We start from the raw sequence: 11,732 nt of genomic DNA, 5'->3' as shown, positions 1-11,732 counted from the left end.
AGACACTTAAACCTCTGTACGACGTTTACAACTTGACGTCGTCAGTCACTGAAATTGTTTACATGGCTGTCATATGAGTCCTGCTGGTATTTTGCTAATGTCAGGGGGGATGGTGTTCCGAATGGTTATTTTAGCTTTTTTCATTTTTCATTCATCTTCGTCTCTGTCAAGCATGAAGCTCAAATAATGTTCTGCTGTCTCTTAAATGAAGACATACTGCAGAGACCTGACCTGGTTTGCTCTGTCTTAGTCATATTTCATTTCTTGGCTTATATGTTTCTGAATTTGTCTTTGGTCTGGACTCGACATTGCTCTGTGTGTGTGTGTGTGTGTGTGTGTGGTTTTCCTAATAGCTAGTTTCTGACACACTGGCCTTAAAAAACACTGAGATGCTGCTGATTGAGGATTCTCCAGAGTGACACTCCAGCCAGGTACGAGATGACTTTTCACATTTGTGCTGCGTCTCTCCTCTGTGCTGTCCTGTCCTGCTCTTTTTAATAGCTCATGTAGCTGTGTTGATAAAGGCCCACTTTAGCTAGCTGCAAGCTTTTAAAGCTTTCCTGATATGTTTGCACTTTCCTTTTCACTTCAGTGCTTTTTGGCACAGTATAAGCCCTGTGGTGAGGAGTCCTACAATAACAAACCCCGACTTTTCCCCCTGCTTCGCCAGATGTGTTTGTAAAGCTGTTTTAAACCATCTGGATCTTGAGGGATATGGTGTGGAGAATACAAACCTTGCTGTGTTCTACAACACTGTCATCTTGAAAGTTAAAAAATAAAATAAAACGTTCTAAAATATTCCTTTTTGACTCATAAAAGTCCTGTGTGTTGAAATTCTCCAGATAAAGACAGGATGAGGGAATCCTTTGAAAAGAAAATATTACAGTTATTTTCTACTCCATAATTTTATTCTTGGGCTGTACTAGAGGAGATTTCCATGGTTTTTAAATCAAAATAATCATTATTTACCTTCTGTTAGCCCTTTGACCTTCAGCTCATCTTCTGTTCATCTTTCAGCTTCGTTCTTCTTATATTACTTTATTCTGATTGGCTGTCTATCACAAACAGAAGATTTAAAACAGAAAAAGGAAACAATTAGGTTGGGCTTCTGCACTTATAACCTAAGCTGTGTACCTGAAATGACTGTGTTAAGGATATCCCCTCTCAAAAAAGTGCACTAAATGGACTGAACCCTGAGCTTTCGGCTAACAGGGCTCACCTGTAACTTAATATTGAATCTTCATATTTCATTTCAGCATTCACTGCTATCTACATACGCTATATGGACAAAAGTATGTTCAAATTCAGGTGTTTTCAGCATCATTTTCTACAGGTGTGCAAAATCAAGCAGCCAGCTATGCACCCTGCCTTTATATATGCTTGTGAAAGAATGGGTCATTGTAAAGCAGGGATGTCTAACTCTTGTTACATCATGGGCCCTAACAGCCCACTTTGATATTAAGTGGGCTGGACTCCATTCTGTCAGTGTAAACCAAACATGTAATCCCGGAGATATCTCAAAAAAGAAGTGCAGTTTCAATAGTACGTCTATGTCAGTGTTCTACAACAAATAAATGTTGTTGTAACGAATGAGGAAATCTCTACAGTAGATAATAAAAAAAAATGAACTTTTCTCTGATTTAAGTGTTTATCTATTACTTAATTACTTTGGAATAGTAAAAATGGCAACGATGGAAATAGGAAATGCTGTAAAACTAATGATAAAACAGTTAAAAGTCCAAGTTTATGCCCTCCTTCACATTTTCCGAAGGCGTCCAATGGGCAGATTGGAGTCTTTGCCCTCGGGCCTTTAGCTCTGACACCGCTGTTCTAAAGAGGTACATAGTACTGTGATAAAATGTCATCATTACAAGTTTGTGCGATCTCTTCCTTCATAGATATTGCACAACAAACTGTATGTGGTACCACTGCATACTCAAGGCAACTCAGCCACATAGTGGCAGACCACCTAAAGTTACGCAGTGGAGTTCCCAAGTGCTGAGGACTATAGTGCATAAAACTCATCTGTGCTCTGCTGATTCAGTAACTGCTCAGTTCCAAACTTCCATTAACATCAGCACAAAAACTGTGGGCCAGGAGCTTCATGACGTAAGTTTCTTTGCTCAAGCAACTCCTGAAGGTGTCCATATAGTGTATCAATGTCTAACAGGAAGTAAGGGAAAGCATAAAAAGTCACCTTTAAAACATTTGAGGGAAGGATAACAGTAAAATGAAATGACCTAGTGTGATTAATCAGTCCATTATCGTTATATATGAAATGTACAGGGAGTGCAGAATTATTAGGCAAATGAGTATTTTGTCCACATCATCCTCTTCATGCATGTTGTCTTACTCCAAGCTGTATAGGCTCGAAAGTCTACTACCAATTAAGCATATTAGGTGATGTGCATCCCTGTAATGAGAAGGGGTGTGGTCTAATGACATCAACACCCTATATCAGGTGTGCATAATTATTGGGCAACGTCCTTTCCTTTGGCAAAATGGGTCAAAAGAAGGACTTGACAGGCTCAGAAAAGTCAAAGATAGTGAGATATTTTGCAGAGGGATGCAGCGGTCTCAAAATTGCAAAGCTTCTGAAGCGTGATCATCGAACAATCAAGCGTTTCATTCAAAATAGTCAACAGGGTCTCAAGAAGCGTGTGGAAAGACCAAGGCGCAAAATAACTGCCCATGAACTGAGAAAAGTCAAGCGTGCAGCTGCCAAGATGCCACTTGCCACCAGTTTGGCCATATTTCAGAGCTGCAACATCACTGGAGTGCCCAAAAGCACAAGGTGTGCAATACTCAGAGACATGGCCAAGGTAAGAAAGGCTGAAAGACGACCACCACTGAACAAGACACACAAGCTGAAACGTCAAGACTGGGCCAAGAAATATCTCAAGACTGGTTTTTCTAAGGTTTTATGGACTGATGAAATGAGAGTGAGTCTTGATGGGCCAGATGGATTGGCCCGTGGCTGGATTGGTGAAGGGCAGAGAGCTCCAGTCCCACTCAGACGCCAGCAAGGTGGAGGTGGAGTACTGGTTTGGGCTGGTATCATCAAAGATGAGCTTGTGGGGCCTTTTCGGGTTGAGGATGGAGTCAAGCTCAACTCCCAGTCCTACTGCCAGTTTCTGGAAGACACCTTCTTCAAGCAGTGGTACAGGAAGAAGTCTGCATCCTTCAAGAAAAACATGATTTTCATGCAGGACAATGCTCCATCACACGCGTCCAAGTACTCCACAGCGTGGCTGGCAAGAAAGGGTATAAAAGAAGAAAAACTAATGACATGGCCTCCTTGTTCACCTGATCTGAACCCCATTGAGAACCTGTGGTCCATCATCAAATGTGAGATTTACAAGGAGGGAAAACAGTACACCTCTCTGAACAGTGTCTGGGAGGCTGTGGTTGCTGCTGCACGCAATGTTGATGGTGAACAGATCAAAACACTGACAGAATCCATGGATGGCAGGCTTTTGAGTGTCCTTGCAAAGAAAGGTGGCTATATTGGTCGCTGATTTGTTTTTGTTTTGTTTTTGAATGTCAGAAATGTATATTTGTGAATGTGGAGATGTTATATTGGTTTCACTGGTAAAAATAAATAATTGAAATGGGTATATATTTGTTTTTTGTTAAGTTGCCTAATAATTATGCACAGTAATAGTCACCTGCACACAGATATCCCCTAAAATAGCTAAAACTAACAACAAACTAAAAACTACTTCCAAAAACATTCAGCTTTGATATTAATGAGTTTTTTGGGTTCATTGAGAACATGGTTGTTGTTCAATAATAACATTATTCCTCAAAAATACAACTTGCCTAATAATTCTGCACTCCCTGTATTACAGAAAATTGGATGTGAGTTGACGTAGCTGTGCAGCTGTTAGCACAGCACACAGCAAAAAGGTTCCTGTAGTCGGTTGGAGCCTTTCTGTGCAGTTTGTGTGTTCTAAATGTGTCTATGTGGGTTCTCACCAGTTTTTGTGGCTTCCCTACTCAGTCCAGAAACATGTGCATTGCATTCTAAATTGGCATGTACTTGAATGGTTGTCTGCGTCTTTATGTTAGCCCTTTGATGCCTAATTTCAGCAGGGATGGGCTTGATAGAAATTGTAGGAATATAAATGCAGCTGCAGCACGGCAGCTAAAGATTTTGCAGCTGCAGCTGGTTATTTTCTCATTACTTTTTTTAAAACACCCATTTCCTTCTATAGTTCTTCATTTTGTAAAAAATGTGAGAATTATCAAAGAATCAATGAAACATGCTTGTAACACAGGGGCTGCATTTTGCAAGGATATCTGAATTAGAAAAGCGCATGAAAGTTATCAGCTTTCTGATCCATGTTGTTTCACTCAAAACATTCAATTATTTATTAAACTGGTTAAGATTAGTTCCATTAAGACTTTTATTGACAAATTCAGCTCTTCAATCAAAATTGTATGTACTACCAAATAAGTGTAGGCATTGTCAGACTATGAGTGTAAGAATTTGAAGATTCTGATGAGGGTTTCAAAACAAGTTTTATTGAAATTTGTAATAACATCTGAAGCTATTTTGCTGCATTAGAAGCAGTTAACAGTGCAGCAGTATTAGAGGTCATTTCAGGGCCAGTGAAAAGAGATAGGTTTCCTCTTATTAGCACAAATTATTTTTATGCTTCCAGCAACAGAAAGTGGAACAGTTTATCAGCGTAGGCTCTCGCTGGATAAATCAGAAATGGAAAAATAGACTCCTGAACAGAGCAGCAACACTTAAACAGTGGTGTACCGAGCTGGACCGGGACAGGATCGGAAAGGAGAGGGCCCACTGGGGAAATCAGACAGGAAGACAGGGTGGTGAGAGGGCGAGGTGTTGTTCAAAGCCTGGCGTTTTTCACGGTCACGCCTCTGGTAGCGGAAGTTAAAAGGGGGACGCAGAGCCACAGGGCCTCCGATTTCCTCGGAGGATGAGTCAGAAGCCTCAGTGAGTAGACCTTCAGCAGACTCACTGGAAGAAGAGCTAAGAGGGACAGCTGGGTTAACAGCCACAGAGGGGTCAACGGGTACAGGGTGAACGGCAGTGGGAAAGGGAGGGTCAGAGGGAACAGGCTGCGGATCGTTTCCTGGGCCGCCAATCACAGGTGGGAACGTCGGGATTGCTGGGTTTTCTGGGAGGTCGTGACCCTGTGGCTGCACCGGCCGGAGGACATCCACATTCTGAAGAGACGCAGACAACACCACACCAAATGAGAACTCTTCTGGCTGCACGAATGAATTTTACTCAATACTGTAAAACTACTTTACAAACCACACGCTCTAAAAAGAACTGAGAAGACAACATAATTACAGCGCAGGAGCATACAATTTGAAATCTCACACATAGGATTAAACACACACACACAAAACCACCAACTTGTAAGATATGACAGAATAATTATATGACCACTGGCTTCCATTCAGAGAGTTAAATGTTCACTCTAAAGGTTACTTTAGTAAAAAAAAAAAAAAAAAACCCTGAAAGAAAACAGAGAACATGAAACATTCATCAAGTCAAGGTCAAGCAGTGGGTTGTTACACTCCCAACTCACAGTCCCACAGTGTGAACTGACACTAAATGCTACACTTTTCCAGTAGTTTTTGCTTTTTTTTTCTCAGTTACTGACATTCTTCTATTAATGCATTTCAATTTTCTGTTCACTTTTGGGTTGCGGATAATTCAGCTGCTATCATTGTTACACCTCCGCTGTGATTTTCCTGCATGTAGGACGTTCACAGTTTTTGATAGAGAACAATCAGAACAGGTTTTTAGGTCAAATCTTGCGTGCACACTGAATGTTGGCTTTTCTATAAATCTAAATCTGTTCTTCTTCTTGTCATGGGAGAATAAGAAACATGTTCAACATGCAGTCCACATGCAGTCACTTCTATTCCTTTCCTCCTCATCATACTGATTCTTATAGTTGTGATTTTATAGGATCTTTGCATAAATGAGCTGCCACTTTGGCTTAGCAACGCAATATTAAAAAATATTACGTAATTTCCTCCCATACCTGTACTTTAAACATCTCACAGGACGTCTGGACATCAGGATCAGTATTCGTGTCTCCATGTACAGATCCTGTGCAGAAACCTGCAGTCTGAGAGAAGAGTGTGAGACATTTGGTAATGTATTTCTGTGACATACTGGGAGACTATTAAAAAGTAAGAGTATGACACAGGGTGGGTTAAAATAATTAAAATAAAATGTACATTCCTTCTCATTAGCATTAGTTCAGGCAGAAAATGAAGTTAAGCTCAGCAACAGTCCCTGCAGCTCAGCTGATGTTTTTACTAGAAGCTGATATCAAAGCCTGCTTTACCCTGCAAATAATTGTTGTGCATCTGCAAGCCGCTTCGCAAGCCACCTGCACCCCACCACCACTATTCATGTCTGAATGAGCCTAAACCATTAAGTGACGTCACATTTTAAACGTAACCAAAGTAGTCATGTCAGCTAGTAAATTATCCATGAAATTATCCAGATGTCACACACACAATGGTGATCAATGAATTGATTTGTAATTAAGTGCTGTTTCAGACAGCGCTGCTTGACTATGTCTGAGTGCTAATTCATCATTAATATACACTTAGCGGCCACGTAAATAGATCTAGAATTTATACAGCTCTTCCATGAATTTCACCTTTGTGAAGTTTGTAATGTTCAATTTTTGTTGACCTTGGAAATGCTTTTGTCCTTCTTGTTTACATACACAAGGAGGCCACAAAATCTGCTTAGCTGGGACACTAAGGACCTAAAAATAAATAATCTCCAAAAGTGGCATGACTAAACAATACAGGAATCCTAAAAAACAATAAATTAAAGCACATTGTACGAGTGTATCTAAATTGGTGTGTGAATGTGTCATTTTTTTCGAGTAACTTCTATACGAGTACCTCTGTGTCCGAGTCGAGTGTCAGTCGCTGGCAGGTGCCTCTTTCTGTCACTCCCTCGGGGCATTCTTGCACTGTGTATTCCACAAAGGTGGCTTTTACTGGCACAGACTGAAATATAAAAATAATATAGGAAGAGAGGAGCAAACTGCAAAAACAAACACAAGCACAGGCACAAATAGAGATGGCAGGGTTTTTTATTGCGGCAGCTATCATGTTGGTTTTTCCATCCTGAAGCTGGACTATCATATGCAAAAGCAGTGTACTTAGCTTTGGTCCCCAAGCAAACTATTCAGTTTTTCTCATTTGCTCCCCAAACAAAAGCTGGGCCATGGAGGAAAGTGCCTTCAGTGATCCTTTGCAACCTTGCCAGACTCGTCTATAACTATTGCGTGATGGTGATGCTTGTGCAATAATGGTTCTTATCTGGAACACAGAAGCTCAAAGGTGCACTGTACCTTCTGCATATGTATACCCAGAGAATTTCCTTAAGTGTGATTTCCCCCCATAAACATAATGTTTGACGCACTGTCAAGCAATAAAATTAGCCCCGCAGCTTTCTTTCCCCCCATCAAAGTTAATAACAGTATATCTAGCGATACCTGTACAGCAGCTCTGGTAATTTTTTTCACCCCGAGCCCTGCAGCCATAGTGGACGTCCTTTTATAGGATACCAGAGTGACCCGAGCAGCAGTCATGGCCTCGGGGCTGTCTACGGAGAGCAGGAGGGGGCATGTTGGGCAGATCTGCTGGAGTTTCTCTGGAGAATCTGCAGAAACCAGAGAACTGAATAAGAATGAATAAGTAAACGTCTGTATTAAATTACATGAGCAAACAGATGATAGAGACTGGATAAAGCAGTGGCACTAAATTTACAGTGAAAGCAGAAAAGGAAAAAAAGTCATGTCATTTTGAACGGATACACAACTTTTTGCTGTCCAAATGCACTTAAATCGGACATCTACATCTCTTTTCATGACAGTGAGGTGTAACCTGCTTTTGCTGATGTCTCCAAAGTAGCACCAAACCAAACGCTGTGGCAGTGAGAGAGAAGGGAAATCGATTGAGATCGGGGCGAAATCATAATTTTCACGCTCGACCTTTTGATTTGTCATAGTGGGAAATTCACTAGTGTGACTAATTGATAATTAATTAGGACTCAGCTCCATTAGACTGGGCCATCATTAATGTTATTAGTTACACCTGCACGTAACAAATTGAGATACTCACAGTGAAACGTCGATACTTTTCTCTCCTCAGGTCTTTGCTGTTCTTTCTTATGAGAATTTTTCCCTACTGGATATTTACAATTTCTTTGTTTTAATTCAATATTTTCTTTACCTTAAATCTCCAGCTTGATGTGGTATCCAAAGCAGCACATGCCGGCTGCATGATCTCTGATGCTACACATTATTTAAAGATATCGATAAACAGTGGGTATCTAATAATAGATGTTATGTTGCGACTCATGTTGCACAGCACTGTATGCATGCGACCTTCTGTGTATGTGAGCAGTTAGTGGTTAGGAACCTGCTAACGTTACCTGGCACGAGAGCACAGTCGTAGCTGTATAAGTAGGAGTAGCCCTCTGGTGTGTGCAGGATGGTGGTGTTGCAGTTGCCAGAGATTTGCTTTAAAAAAAAAATTAAAAAAAAGATAAAACAGACAGATTTCGTGATTGGCCCAATATCAACCACTTCACTACAAAGACTTGGCACAATGTGTTCAAACAGATGCAAGACAAAAAAACTTTGAATGTACTCTTCTATCAGTGAGACCAGTGTGAGTGTTTTGGCTTGTGTTACTTCTTCAAAGGGCTGTTTTTGGCTTATAAGTCGCTCACCTATACGGAAAAGAAATAAACTCATTTGAATTTCCCATTGCCGTAAAAAAAAGGTTGTGTTTGTAAGTTTTAGAGGACCGACATTCACCAGCCACTTTGTTAGGTACACTATGCTGCTAGTACTGGTTTGGACCACTTTTTGCCTTCAGAGCTGTCTTAATTCTTAATAGCACAGATTCAACAAGGTTGCTGGAAATATTCCTCAGACATTTTGGTCCGTGCTACGTGACAGAATCACGCAGTTGCTGCAGATTTGTCCGCTGTACACTCATGATGCGAATCTGCTGTTCCACCACATCCCAAATGACCTTTGTGACATGATGCTTTATCCTGATGGTAGCAGCTATTAGAAGATGGTTACACTGTGGACACTTTCGGCAACAATAATCAGGTAGACTGTGATGTTTAAATATTTATTTGGTACTATTATTTGTTAAAATGTGCCAAGAAATGATCCCCCACAGCGTTACACCACTTTCACCACTTCCGCTGATATAAAATTAGGATGGATGCATACATTCATGTCATTTACACCACATTCTGACCCTAACATCCAAATGTCATAGCAGAAATCCAGACTCTTAAGGGAAGTTCAAGTTTTTCTACTCTTCTGCCTTATCTGACACGAGTAGGGCACCCAGTGTGGTCTTCTGCTGCTGTAGCCCGTCTGCTTAGAGGTTTGTGTTGTGCAGTAAGAGATGCTTTTCTGCATATCTTGGTTGTTTCCTTGCTGTCATTTGAAAGCTGTCTGGCTGTTCTCCTCTGACCTCTGATGCCAGCAATACATTTTCACCACTCACTGGTTGTTGTTTCTTTGAGCCCTAGAGATGATTGTGTCTCTCATAGTCTGATGAGCCCAGTCCAGCCTGTCTGCTATCAACAATCCATTAATAAACCAACAATCATTAACGAGCAGTTGAACAGATGTACCTAATAAAGTGGCCCATGATTGTCTTGCTGATGGTTCCTTCCTTTTGTCAAAGGAGCTGCTTTCAGGACTAAATCAATAGTTTTTTTTATAATGGAAGTTTCATAAGTAAAATATGTAAAATATGTAAACCATAAATATCTATTTTAACAGAATAGATTTTTCCATTTTGTGGGAAAGATTTCCTCCAAATGCCCAGTTACTGAAGAGTAATACATTTATGCTTTGAAAAAAGTCACAGTAATAAAATAGATCTGCCAGTGGAAATGGGTAAAGTGACTGTGACTTCTGAAAGAACGCCCTGACACTTCCAAAAACTCAAAAATACCTTCATGTATATGGTTTAAGTGTGACTTTCTTACATTGTCCAGTTACAGTGTGGCACATATCTTATAAACAGTGCCTTCAGGCATATAGGGGCCTCCTACTCGTGCGGACACGTGCTCTTGTTTGTATACGTGTGAACATCCTACCGTTTCCATGAATGGCCTGACGTCACAACGTTTCCATGGTTTCTTGCTGCCTGTGTGACACTTGGTCTCCAGGACTTCCAGGTCGAGGTAATACACGTTGCCTGCCGGGCCCTGTAATTCAGAGTATAAACACATGCGATAAAGGAGAGCAGGCATTAACAAAGCTATGAGGCTCAAATTTATGAGACGTCCTCCTGCCAAGTAGCATCATTTGTTCTGTTAAGTATATCAATAAGGGACCATTTAGGAGGTGCTCTGTGTAATTCCACACAACACTTTGTACAATAATGATTTGTCAACACTTTGCGCCACAGTAATAGCAGCCTTTTTAGGTCATGAAGTTGATCTGAGCCTCTTAAAACCTGATCTATCCCACAGTCGGGCCACTATAGCCTTCAGCAGCTGACAGCATGAAGTTCATAAAGTCTGTTGTGCAAGGTTTGTCCCAGCAGTGCTGGACTGAAATGACCTGGACTTTATTAACACTCGCTTCAATCCTAGAGGCCTTTTTTCACGAGGCGTGAAAAAGGAATGGCTTCCCGTTTTATGATATAAAATTATGTACTTTGATCTTAATGCTACATTTATTAAAAGCGACATGCACTGATGGCGGCCATTCGCACCAAAGTGTTTCTTGTTGTTTTTAGTACTTACGTTGCTGCTCCCTAATGAAACTGCTGCTGTTTTTCACAGCTTTCATGTAACCCAGCGGGTCCTCAACTGGAGAATCTAGAAGCCACAGCGAGTCCTGGAAAAGGGTCATTTCTGATTTTTGTTGTTTTAAATCTTATCAAATGGGCTTCCCCTGACATGAATCTGGTCATGGCTGTTACATATAAACACTTCCCACCCTGGTCTAGGATGAACAAACGTGTTTTACAGCCTCCTCTGGTCTTTGTACTAACCTGAGCGTGCAGATGAACATTTGCGATGCGGTTCAGGGCAAACTTGTATCCTTCGCTGCGATCCTCATTGATGTAAGTGACGGCCAAGCGAGACAGCTTCTCCACCGCTTTGTCGTTACAGGGGATGGGAGCAAGTTCAACTGGCATTAGTACGACACCCTCTCCACACACACACAAGATGTGAATGGATAGTGATATTAGATGTAGTAATTTGTCCATGACGGCAGGTGGTTTTAGACAGGAGCCAGAAGACTGGGCAGTTTTATAGTGAAGTTTGTTCCCTTGTGTTTGCCTTCAGTCGAGGCATTGACTTTTGGAATCAAAACAGGACGAACAGGACAGCTGAAATGACGCCAAGGACAAAGTTTATTTGACGGCAGAGAGCTGACTTGTGAATGGATGTTCCTGGTATTTATTTAACCCCTGGAACACGCAGTCGTCAAAGGCAAATAGAACCTATGTCAAAACAGCCATTCAATATACTTATTCCTGTGGCTCCAATATTAAGTCTGGGGGTTATTTTATTGTTTCTGCAGGAGTTGTTTCCATACTGTGCAAGAGGTGTATGTCATGCAAACTAAATTAGTGCAATAGATACCTCATTAAATGACAATGAACACCAAAGAGAGCGTGCAATGCCTTCAAGACTGGGTCGCTGAGTTGGACTGTAA

At 41.0% G+C, this 11,732-nt stretch overlaps 1 protein-coding gene across 1 annotated transcript; it reads right to left on the bottom strand.

The window, feature by feature from the left end:
* Window positions 1-4,505: 4,505 nt before the first annotated feature.
* On the bottom strand, window positions 4,506-11,372 carry LOC113009508 (fetuin-B). Its single transcript, XM_026147823.1, has 7 exons — window positions 11,062-11,372; window positions 10,157-10,267; window positions 8,456-8,543; window positions 7,515-7,681; window positions 6,916-7,023; window positions 6,033-6,119; window positions 4,506-5,199 (listed from the first exon to the last, which is right to left on the bottom strand). The coding sequence occupies exons 1-7, from the start codon at window positions 11,278-11,280 to the stop codon at window positions 4,756-4,758; spliced, it is 1,224 nt and encodes a 407-aa protein (XP_026003608.1). The 5' UTR covers window positions 11,281-11,372; the 3' UTR covers window positions 4,506-4,755.
* Between the last annotated feature and the right edge of the window lie 360 nt (window positions 11,373-11,732).

This window comes from Astatotilapia calliptera, chromosome 17 (genome assembly GCF_900246225.1).
Source record: "Astatotilapia calliptera chromosome 17, fAstCal1.2, whole genome shotgun sequence".
NCBI classification, from domain to species: Eukaryota; Metazoa; Chordata; class Actinopteri; order Cichliformes; family Cichlidae; genus Astatotilapia; species Astatotilapia calliptera.
The sequence above is the reverse complement of the archived record's forward strand: the minus strand, read 5'-3'. Positions and strand labels throughout refer to the sequence as shown.

Coding starts and splice junctions, on each gene's coding strand:
- LOC113009508 (XM_026147823.1), bottom strand. CDS start 11,280: ATGGACAAATTACTACATCTAATATCACTATCCATTCACATCTTGTGT. Junction 8,544..10,156: donor TCAGGCCATTCATGGAAACG/GTAGGATGTTCA, acceptor TTTTTTTTAAAG/CAAATCTCTGGCAACTGCAA. Junction 7,024..7,514: donor TTACCAGAGCTGCTGTACAG/GTATCGCTAGAT, acceptor TTTATATTTCAG/TCTGTGCCAGTAAAAGCCAC.